Source organism: Sus scrofa, chromosome 8 (assembly GCF_054392235.1).
Source record: "Sus scrofa isolate SSC_HxYL_T2T_F1_AM1 chromosome 8, Sscrofa_HxYL_maternal_Yorkshire_Landrace_v2.0, whole genome shotgun sequence".
Taxonomy (NCBI): Eukaryota; Metazoa; Chordata; class Mammalia; order Artiodactyla; family Suidae; genus Sus; species Sus scrofa.
In genome coordinates, this window is record NC_139390.1 from 123593995 (window position 1) to 123618564 (window position 24570).

General features: G+C 37.1%; 2 protein-coding genes across 3 annotated transcripts in view; one reads left to right on the top strand and one right to left on the bottom strand.

The window, feature by feature from the left end:
- The window catches only part of LOC146401023 (uncharacterized), a 395912-nt gene extending 394724 nt beyond the window's left edge, over positions 1-1188 (bottom strand). For both annotated transcript variants that reach the window (XM_084973292.1, XM_084973290.1), the window contains exon 1: positions 1037-1188. The gene's annotated coding sequence lies outside the window, so the exon portion shown is untranslated. The remainder of the gene's footprint in view (positions 1-1036) is intronic.
- On the top strand, positions 16-24570 carry CXXC4 (CXXC finger protein 4). The gene is made up of 2 exons (XM_003129280.7): positions 16-1353; positions 20486-24570. Exons 1-2 carry the CDS (start codon positions 250-252, stop codon positions 20528-20530), a joined length of 1149 nt encoding a protein of 382 aa, XP_003129328.4. The 5' UTR covers positions 16-249; the 3' UTR covers positions 20531-24570.

Below are 24570 nucleotides of genomic sequence, written 5' to 3' on the forward strand. Positions count from 1 at the left end.
GTTGGAGGATAATGCAAAGGAAGACGCTGCCTGGGAATTCACCGTCTGTGGACATGCGCCCCAGAGAGGAATAAAGCAGTCCTCACCTTGCTCTCCCCACCCAGACCCACTTTCCCCTCCCGCCTCGGCCCCCACCCCGACACCACCATCACCCCCTTCCCTCCCCCCCACCTCCCCCCCTTTCCCACCCAGGTGTCGGACCAGACGGTCCCCACTTCCACCCTGCACCCCTTCTTCCCCCCCTGCACCATGAACACCAATGTCTGCGTGGAGCCCGGGCCGAGCCCGGAGGCCCCGGGCTTGCCCAAGGAAAGCCACCTGCCCGAGGGGGCCCTGAACAGCCTTGTGGATTACAACTCGGAGATGGAGCGCTACCGCTCCTTTGCCACCTCCTTCTACAAGACCAACGGGGGCGCCTTCCCGCAGGCGGCCAAGATCGCGCGCATCACCACCCCCATCTTCCCCAGCAGCGCCGCCGCCGCCGCGGCCGCCGCGCGCATCGGCATGTCCCCCTGGAACTGCGACAACGCGGCCACCGCCGCCGCCGCCACCGCCATGCTCTGGGGCAGCGGCGGGGGCGGGGGCGGCGGCGGGGGCGGCGGCGGCGGCGGGGGCGGTGGCGGGGGCGGCGGGGGCGGCAGGAAATCCTCCTCCGCCGCCGCCTCCTCCTCCGCCTCCTCCTCGGCGATTCTCCCCGCCGGCGGCGGCGGCGGTGGCGGCGGTGGCGGCGGCGGCGGCGGCGGCGGCGGCGGCGGTGGCGGCGGCGGCGGCGGTGGCGGCGGCGGCGGCAGCAGGACCAGCATGCACCACCGAAACGACTCCCAGAGGCTGGGGAAAGCTGGCTGCCCGCCAGAGCCGTCGTTGCAAATGGCAAATACTAATTTCCTCTCCACCTTATCCCCTGAACACTGCAGACCTTTGGCGGGGGAATGCATGAACAAGCTCAAATGCGGCGCTGCTGAAGCAGAGATAATGAATCTCCCCGAGCGCGTGGGGACTTTTTCCGCTATCCCGGCTTTAGGGGGCATCTCATTACCTCCAGGGGTCATCGTCATGACAGCCCTTCACTCCCCCGCAGCAGCCTCAGCAGCCGTCACAGACAGTGCGTTTCAAATTGCCAATCTGGCAGACTGCCCGCAGAATCATTCCTCCTCCTCCTCGTCCTCCTCAGGGGGAGCTGGCGGAGCCAACCCGGCCAAGAAGAAGAGGAAAAGGTGTGGGGTCTGCGTGCCCTGCAAGAGGCTCATCAACTGTGGCGTCTGCAGCAGTTGCAGGAACCGCAAAACGGGACACCAGATCTGCAAATTTAGAAAATGTGAAGAGCTAAAGAAAAAACCTGGCACTTCGCTAGAGGTCAGAGGAGATGATTTCTTGTTTCCCAGTTTCCCCCCCTCCCTCCTCACTCCCCTGTCCTCTCCCCTTCAGGGCTTCTTGTCTGGCTTCAAGATGCAGTACTCCTTTCCTGAAGCTTCATTCAGGTTGTAAGATAAAATCGTAGGTGGTTTGCAGAGGGCTTGGCCTCGCCGCCACCCGCCCCAGCTGTGCTACGCCTGGAACCGCCCTCCAGTTGGGGAGGGAGCCCCTCCTTTTTAGCTCTTGGGGGAAAACTAATGTAATTGGTTTGAAAAATCCGAAGTTTCACATTCAATGTGGTCAGAAATTTCCCTTGGTGGTTTAAAATGCCCTCATTATTATTTTTAAAAGCACCTCTGCCCAAAAGGTTGGACACATCACATTCCATATACTTTTATTGGATAAGAGAGACCATTGGTGGCCTGGTTGTAACAGAGAGGCCACAGTTTGTGGCACACAAGACTACATTCCCATTCTCTCTCTCTCTCTCTCTCTCTCTCTCTCTCTCTCTCTCTCACACACACACACACACACACACACACACACACACACAGAGTAATCATTGAAACTGAAATGCATGAATTCAGAAGGGGATTTTCTACCCGCTTCTAGAGTAATTTTTCTCTTCTCTATGACAAAATGTTTTTGTTTCCTATTTTATTTTCTGCATATTTGGTATTTTTTCAGAAAGTGGAAATAGTGTAGAAAGCGGAACACCACTTGCAATTTTTAAGGAGATATGACTTAAAGAGATACAATTAGGTCCTTTGGGGCAGGTGATGGTACTTTTATTTAAGAACTGTGTAACATAGTTTAGAAACAAATGATTCTTAAAACTCAGTTACAAAGAATATAAATTTGGGGTTCTCCATTTAACAAAGTAACCCTTATGAAACCAAATTGTTCTATACACCAAGCACTGTTTTGGTTGATACCCTGTGAGGTAAATAATAGTTTCTTTTTTCTATATGTGCTTAGAATAATGTACAGATTCTCACTAAAGTACTTTTAAATTAGGCTTTTTAGTTATGTTAAATACAAAGGTTGATGTCTTGGGTGGAAATTTTATATGGTGACCTGATCAAAACAAAAAAGGGAAAAATGTAAAAGCAGAGGTCAGCGGTTTTGGTGGTATAGTTAGCAAAGAAATATGGACTGTTAATCATATTTAGCTCCTTGATATAATTTACAGAGTAGATGGCTAAATGTTGATATAAAGGTGATGGATTTAGCCTTTGGGAATATTCTAAGGTCTGGAGTTTAGGCTGGGTGATTCTCTCAAGTTATCATCAGAGGGACACCTACACATTCTTTTAAAAAATTGTGAGCTTGGCTTAAAGGAGGTTTCTCCAAGAAGGACTGGTCTTTAAAAGGAGAAAGAAAAGTTAAAGATCTTTGTTGAAAGTTTGAACACAAATGAGATACATATATACTTAAGTTTTATTAATATAAATGAAAACAAATAGCACTTGGAGATTCTCAAAAATCAATACTATATTGAGATCATTATTGATTTTGATCAAGTCCATCGAAATATTGCATTTATTCCTCTTTTTAAGAGAACCCATCTCTGTTGAAAGTTTGAGTTTACTCCAGGGTGGTTTATTATATTTCCTTTGGCAACTCTGCTTAAGCAAAGATCATAGCACTTATAAAGATGTAAGCCCCTGTATTTTCTTAGGTGGCCAAAATCATCTTTTAGCTTTGAATGATCTTTTCTGGATTGATGTAACTTTGCTGGTCTCTGAGGCCCATGGGAAATTAAAATTCAGTTCATACTAAAACCTCCTGTTAATGCCCAAGTGATAAGGACTACATGGCTCCCCCCCCCCCACACACACACCCCTTGAACTGTAGTATCTAGCATTAGAGATTTGGTGTTCCTAGGTGGTCTTCATCTTTAGCCAGACCCATGCACTGACTGACTCAATTTAGGGCAGGTAGTAGATAAGACCATAGAATAATTCTGATTTATTCTGCAAGGAACCTTCCTGAAAGAGTTCATTGTGAGTACCAAGGGGGGGGGTTGGGTACAACTTTCCATGCTGCTTTATCAGTCTAAACAAATTTCCTAAGTTTCCTTTTTTCTTCCTTTTGTTATTTTTCCCTTAAACTTGTTCAGATGTTTAAGGTCCTTAGGCTTGTTGACCACAAAACTCCATGGCACTACCTTTTCTTCTTTTGAAAATTTCACCTGCAAAAAGTTTTGTTCATTTTCAGAAAGTAGGGTGCGGATAGGAGGGGAAACACATTTCTGTCTTGGTAGGACTCTCTGAAGATGTTCTCCTAACTATACATGCCTTCCTGTTGGAGGATTGTTCTTGATTTATTAGTGGAATGCAGTTTGGCAGAGAGATTTTTTTTTTTTTTAATTGGCTAAGATTCTATGTAGGTCATTTTAAAAAGGCAAAGGTGGCATGATTGCCTTTAGCACACATGTAATGACACAGTTATGTTGTAGGAAACCAGCTGGATACATGTCAGAGTGACAGGGTGTATGTGACTTAACCAAAGCTGGAACAGTGGTTGTAGGATGGTGAAAAGTCCCCTCTGCTGACCTACTTCCCTCTCTGACTTGGTTTCTGTAACTTACCATCACCTGTAGAGGTGTTTTAGCTGTTGGGTAGACTCCCTAGCTGAGGATAGTGATTTGAGTAATTTGGGGATTTATTATGAATATTACCTGTGGGTTTCAGGTATAAGTTCAGTAGCTAATATTTGTTGGCTTTAAATTATGGACACCAATTAATATCCGGATTATAGTCATTACTAACATTCTTATTTATCACTTCAAAGCTCATGTTCCCTTCTTCCCTCTGACTTATTCTCATGTCCAAGACTGGGGGCATAATCATATTTTCAGGGTGAGTAAACTGAAATTAAGACAAACTCACATGGATATGTTGGGATTCTTAAAGCCTCCTCTCTGGCATTCCTTTTAAAACTTCTTATTTCTACATTTTCCTGCTTAGTCTCATGTTAAGACCATCTTAATTGCTTAGAAATATGTTTGTAAAATCCCTCCCCCTTTATAATGTTCCATTCAATAACAATGCACATAAAACAAATTTAGTTTTTCTGTGATAGTGTACTCTGTATAGTTGCATATAACACTGTTCATTTAATTATTACATTAAAAAAATCATCACTAGTTATTCAAAGCAGTCCTTGCAATATTGTATGCCCCTGTGCAACAAAACTTACCTTAAAAATTTGTATGCTAAATGATGAACATTAAGTTCCTAGATGTTTTAAGAAACATGCTCATGTGTTATGACAATAAGTTATATGATAGACCTTTGTCTCGTGCAGCAGCTGTGTTTCTGATACTAAGATATAACTTTTAAAAAATATCCCAACCTGATATGACTCAAGGGATACAATCATCCCATGGGCAACCCAGCCTTGTACTCCCTGAACATTGTTCAGGTGACGTGATTGATCTCTGTGGGACAGCATTAGAGACCACACAGATCTGGTTTCTCTCCCATTAGCTGATTTATGGAATTACATTAGGAAGCAGCGCCTCGGGAGATTTCCCTGCCCCCACTCTTGGCTCTTGGCTGCAAGTTCCACACCCACCACCCTGGCTTTCCAGGAGCTGGAGGGGGGACTTGAAAGGGGCACATTGTAGTGAAGAGACAGAGAAACTGGAAAGTCAGGAAAAAAGATGGTCTCCTCTTTCTGTTCTCTCTTTTTAAATTTTATCTGCTGAATGTACAGGCCCAAAATAACTTTCTACAAGTTAGTTTGAGTTTCTAAGGGGGTCTGATGGAAAACATCCAGATTTTGTCCCACACTTGATAACTGGCTTTAGAAGAGTGTTTTGAGAGAGAAAAGACTCATTCTCTATACATACTGTTAAGTTCTAAAAGCCCCATCCACACAAATGGCAATTATAAAATTTTGGCCAAAACATTGTCTGTACTTTGTGCAGGAAGGTGGTACCTGATTCCCAAAGAAATTTGTTTGTAGACCGTACATAATGTAAGATTTCCACTCAAACTCAGAATCGGTATAGTTAAGTAATGAAACCAGTCGATAATTGAATATAAGTTTTTGAAGTTTGGTAACCAAAACAATTGGAGGTAAAATATAGATGTTTCAGATCTTTAATTGAGACATCTGCCAGTTTGTCATTTTATGTCATAATTCAAAAATGAATTTTCAGTTTCCAGTTTCAAGAATCAAAAACATGCCAGTGTAAAAAATACATTTTTGTTTTAATCTAAAAATGCAAATATATAACTACCAAAGGGAAAGAGGAATCTTTTCAATAAATTCAAACAAAAGGATAGTATGTCAACACTAGAAAGTAATATACAAATAACATGGGGAAAAGATTCTGAATTTTATAAGTGATAAGAAAAAAGCTCAGAAAAGTGTAGCTTTGACTAAAGTCTCAAAATAGATTTGTGGCCAAGGCATCAAAGTGTAATACAAGTCCAATGAGGTTCTCTTTCTATCACTGCATTTAATATCGGGTGGTCAAAATTGTTTTTAAAAGAACCACACATTTAGTAGTAATTCCTAAATGAAAATAATAACCCCTCCCATCCAAACATCATGTAAATTTTAAGCAGTCTTTTAGAAAGCAATTAGGTCTAGTAAAATAAAAACAATTAAAAGCATTTGTAAATTATTCTGCAAGAATGTTTGAAACTCAGCCATCATCAAACAAAATACAAATAATCAGAAAGCCAACAACAAACTTTAGATTTTAATTTAATCACATAAAAATATTTGGAGAGTTTACATGAGAATGGAGAGTGTATCTAGTGATGAAAGTTATTTGATTTTTAAGCATTTTAATGAATTGATGACTGAAGCATTGCTGCATATTTTGGTGAGTTTGAATCAGTCATTTTCCTGGGTTAATAGCTATGAATTTTGCACAATTCAGACTTACAGATGGACAAATACAGGACAATTTCATAAAATAGTCTGTAAGACTGAAAATTGAATGGTTATTTAAAAACAGATGGGCGTTACATCCATATTTGCTCTTGTTTACAAGGTTGGTCATTGAAGACCTATTCTGGGGTGACCCTGGAAGCACTGGTAGAATATTCCTTCTGAATACAAACATAAAATGAAAAAACAGAGTGTTCCCCAGGAATAGGTTGAAGTATGTTTTTAAAAACTCTTCTGACGTAGTTGGTGCTCTTAGAACTTACTGTTCAATTTCAGTTGGTCAGATTGTCTGAATATGAAGTTTACTTTTACCAGAAAACAATTCACTTTCTTATTTTGCTTTGGAAAAGCATAACAAAATGTCCTGCCATCCCGTAAATTTCATGAGAGTGGATATGCTTCATTTTCTGACATTTATTTTTATTCATATTGTAGAAAGTATTAAAAATAAGCTTATTCATCATATAAAACATCTAATTAAGGTAATAGGTTAAAACCAAGGTTTATGGAAAGGCCCATGTAAGTGTGTAAATTGGAGAAAGGACGACTCCACTTTTAGTTTTCCTCTTATTTTTAGATTGGTTTTTAAAAAGCAAAAAGGAACCCAAAGTAGTAGTAAAATGTTTCATTTTTTATCAGGGTGATTTTTTCAGTCACTGATTAGAATGTCACATGGTCTTCACCAGGAAAGGAGAGCACTCTAGAAAAGCTCATTGTTTAACAGCAACAACAACAACAAAAAAACAAACCAGTTTTCAAGGAAGTACTTTATCAGGTGTGATCAGTGTAAATTTTGAGGATGTTGTGCACTCATTTTATTTATCTATTTTTTAATGTTATCCTCTCACTTGTGCTGCAGTGCCTCTCATTCCTAATATACTTTTTTCCAGGTAGCATGACGCTGGTCTCCTCAGCAATATCAAAATACTGGGGGAGGGGCACATGGGTGGTTTTCTCCTTCAGTCATATCTTGTTCCATCATATGCAAACACCTGTCCTGAAATTGAATTATTCTGCAGGGTAATCGAAAAGCCTCCCTCCATTCGGCATCATATGTTTTCTGTTGTTTATTGAGTTATGTTGCACCATACTTCAGATGCGACAGCCATTTAATAATGTTGAAGACTTAGCTCTGCAGGGGCTAAAAGGATCCCAGCAGGCTTGTTAACTTCTACTCTAAAACATTATGAGAAATATTTTTTCCTCTGTGAAACTTCAGGGCTTTCGCTTAATTTATTTTAGGAGCATAAGAATCCACAGCCAGGTATGAGAGCGAGCCGGTGGAATTTTTTTTCCCTTTGTCTCTCTCTTTTAAAAACATATTTAACCCATCTATTTCACTTTTCATTTCTTACTCAAAAGATAGTGGCAAAGCAACAACTGCTTTTTCAGAGCATTAATACCGAAGATGTATTTCTTTGGCTGATATAAAACCAAATATAAACTATATTTAGAAAATATACTACTGGTTTCTTGGATTTTCATTTCTTTTATAAATAAAAATTATATTGGGGCCATGGGGCCACACTTAGGTGATAGGTGGTGTGGGAAAAGCCACGAGTATGAAGTAACTTACTGGTTGGACATAACTTCTTTGAACTTTATTTCCTCAGTTGTGAAATGGACGTAATAATATCAACCTTCATTACACCTTTTTAATATTGTTTATGTAGGTTCATGTTCTTTGCATGCTGAAAGATGCTATGCAATATCTTGCTGATTTTAAAGTCACCAGTAAAAAGCAGAGAAGATGACAATTACCTTCACAGATAATTCAGTACACCAACAGGTTCCTTGAGTTTTCAGAAATTAAAGCTTAGGTGTAGACCATTTGGTGGCTTTGTGTTTTCTGGATATTTGTTTTAATCATGCAGTTCACCAAGGATCTGGCTTGCTTTCACCTGGCAAGAGATAAAACCTGATAAACAAGTTTCCCTTGTTCTTGAACCTCGTGATCAAAAGCCTGGGAAATCTGCGCAGCTTACTTAGTGACGTCAGTCAATGTGTGAGCCAGTTCAGAGAACTTAGTACTCTTCCTCCTTCCTCACCAAAGGCACACAAGTATCATTAACTTCTATATCTTTTAATAGATTGTGTATGTGTGAATAAGTGTGTGTTTCACTTTACCAACTCGATACCTTTGTTTGGCTCCTATTGCCTGTATTTGGACAGACACAAGGAGTTATTCTAAATGTGCATTAGTGAATTTAAGAAAATCATTGTAAGACAGTTAAGTGCTTATCACAAATTCTGGTTGGATTGCATATTTAACAAATATTGGAGAATTGTAAAGTTTTATTTTTATTTTTTGGAGGATGGGGTGTGTGTGTATATGTGTTAGTGTAGGACGTAAAACAGGTAGGCATTTGGAAATTAAAAAGTGAAGTAGAGCTTTCTTTTCTTTGTTCTTTTTGAGAGTATTTATGAAATAAAGAAAATCAGTGAGCAATAATAGAAAGGCCTGGTGGTTTTCTGGGAGAAAATAATGATAAGCCCTTAGAGATTTGGAGTACTAACCAAGAAAGCGTTAAAAACAAAGGAGAAAGGGATAGTCAAGCCAGGATACAGTGCAAACTCTAGAAAGAGTTTTGTTTGGACAGGATATGGATGTCTGCTTTGCTTTAACAGTTATAGAAATTATGCAGAGAATGGAAACTATAAAGGGGGAAAGATGGTATTTTCCTAATTTGAATAAACACATTTGTTTTGGGAGACAGAGCTGAGTCCTAAGTTCAGTGCAATGGCAGCCAAATTAGAGACAAGGAAAAATAGATTATGTTTCAGCTGATGTTATTATATTTACCTATGTCTTTGATGCATTTGGTAGAACAACTCCAAAGTGTAACTAAAAGAATACTTCCAAGATGGGTGGAAAATCAGATCCCATTCGGGTCTTCACCTAAATTCATATTTCAGAAGACATTCTGGAGCAAGTGAAAAAAGTGTCAAACTGTGAGGAAAACTGTACTGAAAGTGCCATTTCTTGCTCAAGAACTTAAAAAGAAACCCCCAAAAATGAAACAATGCTGGGAGTTCCCGTCGTGGCTCAGTGGTTAATGAACCCAGCTAGTACCATGAGGTTTCAGGTTCGATCCCTGGCCTCACTCAGTGGGTTAAGGATCTGGCATTGCTATGAGCTGTGGTGTAGGTCGCAGACACACCTCGGATCCCACATTGCTGCGGCTGTGGTGTAGGCCAGCAGCTTACAGCTCTGATTCAACCCCTAGCCTGGGAACCTCCATATGCCATGGGTGTGGCTCTAAAGAGACAAAAGACCAAAAAAAAAAAAAAAAAACCAAAAAACAGACTCTGGATGATTGATAGTTTTAAAAGGACAGAGATCAAGTAGGTTGAGAGAAGAAAGGGATAAATGTTTATAGATCAGGAAGAGTCATGGGCATTGCTGTGTGTTACAGCAAATCTGGCAAATTTCAGAGAAGATACATTTTTCCCAAAACTTTACAGAGGGAAAAGAAATGAAATAAATTTTTAAAAGAATAGCAGACTCTGTTAATTTAACTGTATGGAAATGATGATTATGAGCGATGGTGCATCAGTGGCAGAAAAATAACTGCGCTGGGGAAAGACTTCTTCAGGGGAAGTCTTCTTGTATATAGGTTAAATGAGATCAGTGATGGTTTTCATGGAGTCGAAAATGAGGGAAAGAGATAAAATTCTCAGTTGTTTGTGGATGGATGAGAAGTGAGATGTGGAATCTTCTAGCATGCACTACATACTTTGTGTGCTCTAATTTTCTTTCATGAAAAATGGAATAGAGAACACAGGCCTTTAAAATTCCAAAGGATATACACATTGGATCTTCTATATAAGGCTGCTGTCTATAGAGTTAAGTGTTATGAGTGGAGTGGTTTTGGATTATGCGCCTGTGATTCTCTTCACATGTGTATGTTATTTGTATGATGTGAAGCTGTGTTTTTCAAACTGCAGGAGACAACACATGAGTTGTGGTCCATGAAACTAATGTCTTGGCTTATCACCAGGATTTTTAGAAAGTAGAGTTGAGTGAAACAGAAAACGTGTGAGTGTATCACATGTAGTAAGAGTACATATTGTTAAACTTCTGTTTCAGTTGTGTATGGACACATAAATGTATGTATATGCATGCACTAGGCTGTTATGTAAAACATATTTCTAACTGTTGGTTGCAGTCAAGAAAGTTTGAAAAACACTAGTTTAGTGACAGCAACAACACTATTGAACAAATCTGTAGTGAGGAAAGAAATTATATTTGTAAATGGAACAATGTTAACAAGATAAAGAACAAAATTTAAATGTGTTTCTATAAATAGTATGTCTTTAATTCTCCTAGGAAGGTCTGTACCTATGAGGTATATTCATGAATTTATGGTATATACTGGGCACATGGTATAGCCTTGATCAATTCAATTCAGTTCAACGTATCTTTAGGTAGGAACTGTTATTTTCTAAGATTTGTAGTAAGTACTGTGCATACACACACACACACACACACACACACACACACACACACACAAAACCATGGAACTCAAACTTTTCTTTATTCCTAACTGCCTTTTTAAAATACCATGTAATTCTCTCACTCTGTATCTTACCCTTTCATCCAAGATACTTCGTTGCCTACTTACATTCTTAATTCTCTGTCCAAAAAATATACACATTCCAAATGATATAATTGTAATTTTAGAGAACTATAGAAGCCATCTTACTCCTGTTTATAAGCCTTGGGATTTCTTTATTCATCCTTGGCTTAGTTCTTCCCAGATCTAGATAAGAAATATTTCTGTCTATGATCTATCTGGCAACTCCATGTGGTTATGTTGTATAGTATTAAGTTTTCTATTAGTATGCCGCAATTTTTTAAGGAATAAGAAAAGGAAAAGGAATACTTGCCTTGAATATTTGAACATAGTGAGAATCTACAGTATGACTTGTTATTTCAAGCATATTTTGCAGAGTAGTGGAAATCCTTGTAGGACCTGAATAAGGGAAAGGGCTACATTGAAAGAAGGAAGTAAAGGAAGGAAGACAAGGAGGAAAGGTGGGAGGGAGGGCAGGTGACTGTAGTATTACAGATTAAAGGGAAATAAGAAAGGAGCATGTTGGCAGAAAGGAGTGCCATGCTCAAGGCCATATTCTTGACTCTGGTTTAAATAAGAAATTAGTAGAAATGGTTAATGCCTCAGATTTTTTTTCAAAGATGCCATGAGTCTAGGTTTAGGTTCACCAGAACCACTCAGCCTTGTTTCTTTTCACTTACCATAGTGGGAAAAAAATAGTTTCATGTAAACTAACTAGTTTTTTTGTCCTCCTAATTTCTCTGTAAGAATAATTTGCTCAAGTCTACAATTTGAAACATAGAAATACCAGGCTGGGAAAAACTCATGCTCAAAATTGATGGTGGTGTTTAGGGAGATAGAGGCCATCCAGTATCTATAAACATCAAAGTGTTCAAAAATATCAGTGTAATTTTTAAGTGGTTATACGCAGAACTCCCTGGAAAATACAGAATTTCACATATGGAAGAGACACCAGAAAAAGCGATGAAAGGAATAAGAATCACTACATCTTATAAATCCTATGCCTGGAAAAAGTTAGGCTTATTCATTTACTCTGTTAGTCAGTTAACTATGCGGTTGTGACTATGTTTGCATGAAGACGGAACACATGATACATATAGAAAAAGAAGTAGAACATGGACGTTCCCCAAGGAGAAATTTGGATCTTAAGGACTTGCTCTATCATAGGATATGCTGATGCTGTTGTAGTGGAGAGTGCTTAAAAGTATGTGCCCTCTTAGTGAGGGAAATTAACCAAAGTACATTTCTAAAGAGCTAAGTAACTTGCAGTAACTTGATTAAATTATAATTGCTCGATGTGTACCCTTTAATGTTATTCTTTAAAAAGAAAAATAAATCAAAAATTCTAATCGTGAATTTAGGCATTTAATGTAATGGCAGTTGCAGTTGTTTAAAAAAAAATTTTTTAAGAAATACTCCAAAAGCAACATGTGATTCTCAGCAGTGTAGTTTTAACCAAGTACAGTTATTTTGATGATAACATCTAATGACTGTGAAGTGTTTGGAATTTTCTCTGAATTCCTCTGAGGAATTCATGGATATAAAACATGCTTTGGTTTTTAGACCAAAGGGATCTATCTCAGTGGTTGAATTTTTGTCATACAAATTCTGAACCAAATGAAATTCAGTGATTACATTCAAAATATTATACAACTTAGTCTAAGAGAAAATTGTTATTGACACTTATTTTCACTTTTTATGTAATATAGAAAAAAATGAATATTTTTCAAATTCTCAGATCTATACTAATCAAAGAGAAGAACCATAATAGAGATTAGGTGTAACAATTGTATTTATTTGAATATAAGTTAGAGGCTATCCAAATCATAATTATAGTTTTGATAGTTTTTGGTTTGGTATTTTTTTTTTTTTTTTTTTTGTTACTGTGCTCATGGCATGCAGAAGTTCCCAGGCCTTGGACTGAATCCAAGCCACAGTAGCAACAATACCAAATCCTTAACCACTAAGCCACCAGGGAATTCCTAGGTTTTTGTAGTTTTAAAAATCACCTTTTATTTTTTTTTAAGTGACCTCCTCCCATTTCTTTACATTTTCCATGAATATTTCTTCTTCTTGTCAGTAAAAGGAGACATTCACTGTCTGATTTTTTAAAAAATAACGAAAAATTTTAAAAAATTTTCCTACATCTTGGTCATGAAAAAAATGCTGGTGGGTTTTCAGTAGCTAATTAGCAATGCTCTATCTCACCTCAAGGTATTGTTGCAGTCAACAGGAATTAGTAGAGTAACTTTGAGGGGAGATAGAATTATTTGTCATTGTCATTGTGAATTATATAGAAAATAAACTCATATCTCTCTTTAAAAAAAAGAATTATTTAATTTGTGTATCTGCCACATATGTGTGTATATATATATATATTTAAACATATGAACATATAAAATTAATATTTTAATTATTCTTTACCATATTGATTTTATTAACCTGATTTTTGCTTTTTGAATCTCAATTTTACTTTTAATTTCCCTTCACATTCCCTCTTATATATAGGTTAAAAATATGATATAAAATAATTTTGGGGGAGTTCCTGTTGTGGATCAGTGGGTTAAGAAACACAGACTAATATCCATGAGGATTCAAGTTTGATCCCTGGCCTTGCTCAGTGGGTTAAAGGATCCTACACAGCGAACTGTGGTGTAGGTTGCACACCTGGCTTGGGTCCAGCATTGCGGTGGCTGTGTTGTAGGCCAGCAGCTGCAGCTCTCATTTGACCCCTAGCCTGGGAACTTCCATGTGCTGCAAGTGTGGCCCTAAAAGAATAATACTACTACTAATAATAATAGTAATAATAAAATAATATTTTTTCAGAAACACTCTTAATTTATGAATCATTGAAAATTTTTCCTCTTTTGTGTACCATCCAATTGCAGTTTATTTGTGTAAGTCTAAGAACATTTAATCACTAAACTACCCATTTGTAATACAATAAATTTACTTACTTGTTGGAAGTATGTGGGTTGAAGTGTTTTTACCAAAAGTGATTGAAATCTAATCCTATATAGCATTAATCAAGACACTTGCCTAGATAAAATAGTTACATTAGCTGCTAGGGCCAAAAGTGAAAGGTTTTTTTGGCCACTTTTGGGTCAGTGTGAGTCTTGGTGTCAAACTCTTACTTTCTTTTCCTACCAATTCGTTCCTTCCCCAAACACACATCCCGCTTTGGAGAGTTGTTTTTCTAACTGGCTCTGCTGCCATATTGACTTGATTTAGCACCTGTACAACATAATAAGTAATCTCATCTTTCCATTTATGAAAGTTAGTTAAGTCACGGAGTTCCCATTGTGGCGCAGTGGTTAACGAATCTGACTAGGAACCATGAGGTTGCAGTTCGATCCCTGGCCTTGCTCAGTGGGTTAAGGATCTGACGTTGCCATAAGCTGTGGTGTAGGTTGCAGACGTGCTTGGATCCCGAGTTGCTGTGGCTGTGGCGTAGGCCGGCAGCTATAGCTCTGATTAGACCCCTAGTCTGGGACCCTCCATATGCTGGGGGAGGGGCCCTCAAAAGGCAAAAAAAAAAAAAAAAAAAAAAAAGGCAAAAGTTAGCTAAGTCAAAGTCATACTATCACAGTGGTGATGGGGAAGGAGGTGGTGTCCTCCTAGGCAAGGAGGAAGAGGAAGAACCCTCATATCTGCATGGCAGAAGGAGTAGCAGGAGCAACAGTCCACAGAGAATCAATACCAGTGAAAAAGCTGTCTCTAGTTCCAGAATTAATCAGAGAAATCCTAGCCACAAATGTCAACTTGGTAACCAAAAAAGTGGAAAACTCCGTATAATCATATTTAAGACCTCTGGAAATTTGAATCATAAAACTTATGCAGTTATTTATTTGGTGCTGTCTCCCTTTTAAAGAGGGGTCTAGTGTTCCAGTTAGTGGTAATTGATAGGTGTTTACATCTGGATCGTGGCCAAAATAATAATACCAGAGACTTATACAGTTATATGATAAGTGAATCTGTTTTATGAGAAAAATTAATCTGATAGAGATCACATATATGATACATATATATTAGAACAGAACAGAAAGAGAAGTTAGATGTGCTTTAAAAAGTAAAGACAGTATATACTTATATTAAACCATGTATTTAAACACTGAGGTATTATTATTAAAATGGAGAATCGTTTTTATTAAGTAATGGTAAAGTATTGGACTGTGAGCTTATCGTTTATCATAAATTAATTGTTCTCTAAATTTACTAACCTATATCTATAAGTGTGCTTCCTTATAATTCTAAAGTTATTGGATTATGATTTTTAAAATATACTATTTATAAAAAGAATATAGGAAAATATTTCTGCCAAACACATTTTGGGGAGTCTAACATTTTCTAGTTGTAATTTTAGACTAAAATCACTAATTATTTGTAATAACATGCATGTGTGTGTGTTTACACATTCACAATATTGTACAGTATATATGGTACAATTTTCCATTTCTCCAATTAGGTTTTGAAATATTGTCAATACAAAAATTAAGAACATATATAACAGCAAGTTCCCCTGTGGTGCAGTGTTGCCACAGCTGTGACACAGATCACAACTCTGGCTAAGCTTCCATCCCTGGCCCAGGAACTTTCACAAGGCTTGGGTGTGGCAAAAAAAAAAAAAAAAAAAAAAAAAAGGACCCCATGTAACTTGGTATTTTAGCATTCTTTGTGAATCAAATCAGAAAAAAAGTAGCTTTTTTTTCACTATCAGGAATCATTTTCCTTTTGTTTATCCATAACACTCCATAAAGTTTGAAAGTTACATATGAAGCCAAAACAAAATATAATCAAATATCTAAAGGCAAATGATAATTCCTACTATTCTTTTTTCATATTTATTCATGTACTTCCTATTGCAAATTTTCAGTGATTCCTTATGTTCTAGTGTAAAGAGATAAATGCGGTGAGGGGTTCCACTTTCAAGGACTTAGATGCTCAGAAGTCTTAGAAACTTATAGTGCAGCTTCTCGCTGTGAAAACGATATTTCAGAAGAGTTTATAAGAGGCTGTACTGGCTAACTACTGTTTGAAATTGCTTTGTTTTTGGTTAGAAAAAGCATACTTCCCATCATTACATGGGGATTGGAAAGTGATTGGATGATTTATATTTCTTTAATTCATAATATGAGGAAACACAAAATTATTTTTTGACTAGTGTAAGAATAATGGTACCCCCAAAATGCTGACTTCAGCTTGGGAAGTATTATATTAGAGTCATCCTGTTTCACAGTAGAATACTGAAAGCCTGGGTGAACCACTGAGATTTTTAGATTAGAAATTACATGAATAAATATTGGAAAGATACATTTAACTTTAGGTACAAAATTTGCTAATGTCATTATTATCTCAATTTATAACTTTTGTGGATTCTGAAGTAAATTTCAGCATCTGAATTGTCTTTGGTTTACTCCTTGAAAACTCATGTCTAGCTTTATTAAAAAATGATTCATTTTGTTTGATGTCCTGAATACTGCAACATTTTACATATTGTATATAGCTAATATATGAATAACCAATCTCATATATCTTTGTACATATGGAGATGTATAGATATCCAGTTTCGGCTTTTAGGAGGTGAGTTTTTATTAGACTTGACATACTTTAAATAAGGGTGTATATATGTATGCACGCACACACACACGCATACATATATGTCCAATATAAAGATACAACAGTTCACAAGACCACGTAGCAGGCACCAAAAGAGAAACTTAGGCTCACATGTTGAAGGTAATAGCTTTGGGGGTGCTTATTGATTTTCGATCTTTTAATTATTTCTTCAATACTGATTTAATGAAAATCAAACTGAAACACATTTCTGCCAGAGACATATCGATTGTTTTTGTATTCATTTTTTTTTTAAAGTAAGTGTAAAATGTAGTCTTGGATGGCATAATTCTTTTATTCAAGAAAATATCTTTGCTTTTTCAAGTTATCTAGGAGGAAAACAGAAGGTATTCCTTTAAACTCGAAGGTCCTTCTGGGGCTGGCTCATACAGGGATGAATTCCCCCCGCAACACTATGCTTTACAGCAGTAGCAGAGTCCCAGAAAGAGAACTAGGGGCTGCAGGGCTCTCCCCAGGCCTCCTGGGAGCAGGTCTGCTGTTTGTCCGTGTTTGCACCTGCGTGAGCAGTGAAGGCTGCCTTAAACAATGCTCATCAACTCAATTCCATTCTTTACCTCCCCACCCCCTTCTCTTCCTAGGGAATCTGCCTCCCTGCCGCCAAGGATAACAATTTCCCACAAGCATCACTGAGATCCAGAAAGTCACTGTAATCTCATCAAGAGTGTGATTCCCCAGCTGGGACTCTTGAGTTTATATAACCTGAAGGTGGCTTGCTTGGTCAAGGGGCTTAATCCCCCACGTTGATGTCCTGAGCCTCCAAACCATTTAAAATAGAGGTCCTTTGACAAAGACCACCTCCTCAGTTAACAGAATTAGAGAAGACTGCCCTCCAAATTAGGGCAGTCTTAATCAGAACCCATAACTTAACCCAGTATGATACATGTGAAAACAGGGTTGCTACCCTCATTTTGGCTGAAAAGTCCGTGCAGGCCTAAAGTAAATTTCCGGTGAACCCTGTGTGTATTGGGAAGGAACTTGGATATACATCTTTGGTTTTGTGTGGCCTTTTGGACACTCATTTGTTGCTTATTTTTTTTCAAGTTTTTATTGAAGTATAGCTGGTTGACAAGGTCGTGGTAATTTCTGCTGTACAACAAAGTGACTCAGTCATACATATATACATATCCATTCTTTTACCCTGAAATAAAACCTTGAGAGAAACCTCACTTCAGGCTTCTGGTGAATGCCTGGATAATTTGTTCCAATTAATATTACAATGGTTTTCCTAAATTTTCTCACACATTTTAGTTGATTTTCCAACGGATCGTTTTAGGGTTCAACCCCAAAGACCTTAAAAAAAGGGAGAAATAATTTTTAAAAGATGTGTCCTGCTTATCTTCTCCCTTCCCCTGCAACAATGGATTGTCTGTGTCCTTATTTATGGAGATATATAGTTGTCTCATTGTATGCATACTAATGTGTACACATCACAGTGCTATTTTTTGGCAGGTCATAATAGAGAAGAAAACTAACACTCTGCTTTTCTCATACTTGCATTATCTTAAGTGCTAACAAGCATTGAAAAGTGATTTTTTTCCTCTTCACAGTGACCTTTGACCTCAGGTGGCCATTTGTAAAGCTTGCTTTTCCTAAATGTTGCAAATAAACCTGAGTATTGGAAAGGGGCACAGGATGAGCCAAGAGTTAGAAAAGAGATTTAAAAATGAAACTAAGACATAAGGAGTTCATCTCATTTAAAAAAATGTGCTCCATATATCTTTTCTGTTTATCTTCATAAACATATATGTTTATCAAGATACACGATATATAAGTATATACTTACAGTCTTGTTTCCAGTTGGCATCTGAGAGTAAGTTGGCATCTCTCTGTCATATACTGTACACATAAATGTGAATATATATGAATATATATGCACATGTTTATTTTTCATATGGGGTTCTGCAATGCATGGATATGCTTGGATCTAACTTGTCTTGTTAAAAATGACTACATTTAATATAAGTATGCATACTTATATAAAATTTATTCTTAGTTGGCATCAGGCAGCAAGTTAGCATCTGGTATAAACTTCTAAGTTTTCATTTAAGGCTTATATGTGTGTGTGTGTGTGTGTGTGTGTGTGTGTAAAGCATGAATATTAGGATGAATGAATGTTATATTTTCTTATTATTTCTTACAGTACCTTTAGTACTGATTAAATAAGTGTAATGAGCATATATAATTGCATTTATCATTTAAAAGTAGAAAGGGGTTTTTCTCACTAACCAAGTCAAGTGGTAGGGATGGAGGTATGCATAGTGAACTGGGGAAAAGACAGGTTAAACCATGAGGAGGAAGGAGGACAATATTAAGCACTATTTTTATGGGAATAGTGGACCTTTTTGGGCTTTTAAAAAATACTTCACCAGTTAAATTTCTTATATGCATAGATGCAAACTTGAATTAGATAGCATTAGTGTGTTCTTAACACATTCATTGTGAAATTTATTGTGTTGACTATGGGGACAAAGTTTTGAACTTCTTTTTTAGTGCAGATAGCCAAAAATAGTTATTTTACTCATTTAAATTTCATTCAGCATCTTAATTAATACAGGTTTATTTATTTAAGTATTTTTTGCTTTTTAGGGCTGCACCACGGCGTATGGAAGTTCCCAGGGTAGCGGTCAAATCGGAGCTGCAGTTGCCGGTCTACATCACAGCCACGGCAATGCCAGATCCGAGCCACCTCTGTGACCTACACAACAGCTTATGGCAATGCCAAGCTTAAACTGCTGAGCAAGGGCAGAGATCAAACCCGCATCCTCAGGGATACTGGTTGGGTTCATTACAGGTGAGCCCAAAGGAAACTCCCAATACAGGTTTTTTTGAGATGACATTATTACATTAGGACTGTGTCAACCAAGTAAATCATATATAAGATAGTAAATAAAAGCTAACCTTAATTATTAAAGAGTGTTCGTAGTAGAAATTTTATATGTTTTCTGAAAAGTCAAGTGCTGTTAATGTCTTAAGGTGTATTTACAAAGCATGTGTTCTTTTATACCTAATAGATATTTTGGTGATATTCAGCATACCAATTTATATACTTATTAATGTTTAGCAGCTATCTTCTAGTCTACACAGGCTTGTTGGGCAGGTCTAAGGAAAAAAATCAACTTTTTAATTTGCCTCATAGAAAAATTGACTCTCAGCTTGTTACTTCTTCCATACGTTCAATATGTACTCATGTGATTCTGTTTTATAAAGAAGAGTTTGGCATGATGAATTGCTGCAATGTTAATAAATAAAGGAAAATCTGGTAGCTAAACTTCTGTTCATCTAGCAGAAACCCCATAGTAACTTTAAGCTTTTTATTAAAAGGATTGCTCATACGTTTAGTGCTAGCTTATCACTCCTGTGGAAAATTATAGTATTTTTATGGTGCAAAAAGGATAGTTATACCCCATTGAGTATTATCGGTCACGTACATGTTTATTTCATGTATCTGATGTTAATTTGTGGAAAACACAGATGTTTTATAATAGTGGTGTATTTTGTCAGTATAGGTTTCATCCGATTAAGTATAGGAATGTTTCGCATTAGGAGAGGTAATTTTGATGTAATATTTGTTGTTGTCCTGTCATAAAAGAAATTCTCCAGAATAAAGAAGTTACTTCACTGAATTTTAAACATCAGCCTTACATAGGCAGTATATGTATGTAGGAGACACAGATTTTAAGTGTACTCGCTGGCTGGTCTTCCTCCTATTGATAAATAGTTTCCACCTCCCCTTTTCGTCTGATTGCTGTCCATGTTCTAGGCCATGTTTCCTATATTTTTTAGACCACTGTGTTTTAATCGTTTTATTTAGTGAATTACCATTAAATTCAATATTCTAATTTTTGTAATGTTCTAGGATTAAACTTTTTTATTAAATGTTGAAATATACAAGTCATTATGTTGTGTATTGCGGACTAAAAATATTGCTGAAGTGTAAAGGAGAAGAATCTAATTTTATATTGGCATAGAAAGAAAGCTTAACTTGTTTTCTTGCTCTTTTTTTATAGAGAACACCTGTTCCCAGCGCCGAAGCATTCCGATGGTTCTTTTAAAGCAGTAGTATATCTTATTTTCAAGGCATTTGGAAGTGAAGGGCAAACTAATGTCTTGTTTTAAGAAACTGCTTAGTCCACCACTGAAGAAAATATCCAGATATTATTTTCATTTTATGTATAGGGGTTTCTTCAAAAAAAAAAAAAGGAAAAGAAAAGAAAAGAAAAAAAAGACATAGAAATAATCTGGGAGCTTGGGGAATTGGCCAGTCTATTTACTTTCAATACACTGATTCTTTCTTTGATGTAATTTAGCTATACTAGTGAAGTTGTTGTCTATTTTGAAAGTGGCTGTAAAAAATAAGTTTGGGTAAACCCCTGCTGTAAAATCATGTATCTTTGCAAAGTACATATCTATACTTCATTTTCAAATATATGTGTTTCAGTACTGTAAACTGTACAGATAGCAGCTTGTATTTTGTGTGTTTAGACACAAGGAGACAATCATGTCTGAGCATCTATGGAGATTAACAGTTTGTACACAACACTATGGTTCTGCGAGTTAAATCTGGAGCAATAAATTTTAGCTTTAAATATTTTTTGCCAGTTGTTTCTAGAAGCAGCAACAGCAGTGGCATGTTTTGCCATGCATCTTTCCGTAGAGACTTGATGCCAAGTTTTACAAGACTAAAAGATGATCATGCATCCAGCAATTACCTTTGGTTGTATTGTTCTAAGAGGGGAAGATGTTATGAAAGTTTCAATTAATCTTTTGAGCACTATATTAGAGTAGTGGTTATGCACTTGCATTGCTTACAAACGAGCTGTACAGAAGGGTATACCTCCCAAATCCTTAGTGTAGTTGACTTGTCTTGGGTCGCACTGTAAGGCGGAGTACTCAGAGTAGTTGGAACATGCAGAATCGGTTGTATAAATTTTTTTCTTTAAGCATTGTCTTCTAGGATGCAAGATAAAGTATCATGTCTTAGGGAAGAAATTCATGACTGACTTTTATTTTTCCCCAGCCCAACATGGGTTGTATGTATTTTCTGTTTATTTTTCGCTGTTTTTTTTTTTTTTTTTTTTTTGGTAGAAAGATAAACACTTAAGAAAACATACCCTAATGTTTTCATTCCATGTATAATATTAAAAGAGTAGTTTGATTTTTAAAATGTGAATACATAAAGGCCTCCTACATTGACATGGCTGAGTACATTTTTAAGTTAAAAAAAAAAAAAAGAATTAAACACATTCATGAAAGCGAGGCTTTTAAATCTCTTTTCATCTTCCTTTCTCAGAGCCTCCCAGTTGGAACAGTGGAATGTTCCATTGCTCCCATTCCCATTCTTGTCGCTGGATGCTTTTATTCCTGAGGAGGCAGTGCCACAGTCAGTGGAATTCCATAAATGCAAACAGCCCTCAAACAAAAGGAGCGAATGCTTCATAGGACCTGTGCTACCTTTTCACATACTATTTGGTTTTCTTCTGGCATCAGGGGTCTTAAGGCTGTCCCATTAAGACAAATATTTGTGATGACATGATACTTAAGAATTTTATTTCTAATTTTTTTTTTTTTGGCCAGATTATAAAGACTGTTTTCAGCTTCAGGAATAAAACAGAGTTTAGCAAAAACACATAGTGTATCGAAGTTGCCATGTTACCCGTAACTTTTTGTTCTTTATCCACTAGCCGGCTATTTTAGCCTGTGACATCCATTAGCCTGCTGAAAAGTGTTAGCAAAACGGATCATGCGAAGAAAAATAACTTGAGAAGAGAAAGGGTGATGAAAAGGACTGTAAAGTTTTAGAAAGACTAGCAGACGAATGATTTTTAAAGGCTAGTAGTAGTTTTGAATGGGAAATAAATACGGCAGAGGAGATTTTTTTCAAGGCAGAAGGAGCACTTCATCATTGGAGTGCTGGCTGGAGGGGTGGAGAGAAGGTACTTACAAATGCCAATGTGAAAAACAATGTGACTTAACTTGCCTAGAGTATGAATGCAAGGTCTACAGTTACTGTCAAATAGCCTGTTTGATATGAATTCATTATGTATTCCACTTATCCATGTGTAGAGAAGAGAATTATATAAACACAAGTTAAAACGTGCTGTATATTAATTTTGAGATAGCTTTCTACTTGATGTATATTCCTTTGAAGGTTTCTAGTTAGAATTTCTCTTTCTGCTGTGGGACCAATGAGAGCAATATGAGTTTTTTCTTGTTCCATTTTTTAATTTTATTTTACTTATTTTTTGAAACCAGTTTGCTAATTAATTACAAGTAAGTGAAAATTTACTTTCACACTTGAATGGTAAGCTTGCCTTGCTTTTTGGAAAATGATGATTGTTACTACAGAATTGACACAAACTTTCCTTCAGGCTGCATTAGGCATACGATAACATAAAGATCTCATAGCAATGTACTGTGAGTCTAAAATACATGCTAGTATTGCATGTCTTGATGTGTTTTTGTTTGTTTGTTTTCTTAAAGAATTAATGAATCTGTATATTGTAAAAGGTGGTGTTTTACATGTCAATTCCGTTTTTTAATGAACGAAAATCTGTTGATTATTGAAATGGAAAAGTGCAGCTTTTTAAAAATTCTCTTATGTGTTTTTATTCTTGATACTGTTCTTTTACACCAGCCATTTTTTATGTTTTTTGGTAAAACTCTATGTAATGTAGGGTGCATCTAAAGTTCTCGTTGGTGATGTTGAAGACAGATTACCCTTCCGGCCTCCCCGCCCCCCTTCTCTTCCCTGTAAGTCCATGTATCAAGAACTAGTAAAGCATATCGTTACAGCCCTGAGGGAGTGATTGAATGATTTACATTTTTCATGATTCTAAAATACCAATGAAATGTAACTTTCAAACATTCCTCACTGTTTGTTTCATATTCAGTTGCAAGAAAAATCCGGAAGATAGTGATCAGAATATAAATCACGTGGACTCTCTATACAACTTAGAAATTACATATCAGATAAGACAGAGGAAAAACGTAGGAACGCAGGAATCCTGCCTTCTCTGGGTGTAGATAAGGAGATGCCATATACTGTCAGGATTTGGGGAGAGCATGGAAAGGACTTGAGGTGTCAGCCAGTGGTGCAGTGAATCCATTCCTTTGTCAGCTGTCACGCACCACCCTAAAAGCACAAGAACACGAGAGTGCAAATCTCTTTCTAGGCCTTCAAACCAAAGGGGCTTTCTGATGGATTCTGCCTGTCTGTGCACAAGTGGAGGCGTATTAACAAAGGAGGAGTGTGTCCATCCTTGGGAGAGAAAACAGTAGTAGTCTTCCCCCAGGGAAAGGCTGTATAAAAATGTCTCCTGGTTGCTTAATTCCCAGGACCCAACCTTCTTCTAAACACATTTGTAGGGAGTGAGAGATGGTAGGCGTCCTGTGAATTAATATTAAACAATCACTCAAAGAAAGGAATATTCCCTTCCTTTCATTCAGAACCCCTGGCATGTAAGTTGTACAATTAATACTAAAGCATACAAAGTCTTTAAGCCGATAGTGTCTGTAATCAAATAATGAAAAAAAAGGAAAGCAGTTAAATGAACACACTATTCAGGGTCAAATATGTAGAGCAAAAAGCTGTAGTGGGTCTTTGATCATGGCTAGATTCACAGTGATATCAAACAGTTGGTTCTCATGTAACAGCTAAATGTTTCAGATTTTGTTTTTATTAAATTTGGCAGTTTCACACTGAGATCTGTATTCCTAGTGAATAAAAGATAGCTACTATGTTAGGAGGGATTCCATTTTCACAATTGCAAGGAAGTCAGAGCTATTTCAGGAACATGGGCCACAAAATGTACTCCTTTCACAGTGTTCTCCTATTCTGAACTGTGCAGTTATCTATTACATTTTCTAATAGATATTTGTGTAAGGTGTATGTATGCTTGTGCAATTATTAAAAAAAGCAGTTTTGGAAAACAATGTATTTATTAAAGAAAATTACTTATGGGGCATGTACAAAACTGTAAAAAAAAAAAAAAAAAAAAAAAAAAAAGCTTAAAAAAAACACGTTCAATTTGCCCAGTAAAGTTGTTTTTGTGAAATTTCTGTGTTGTTGAATAAAGTACTTTAGTATTCAAAA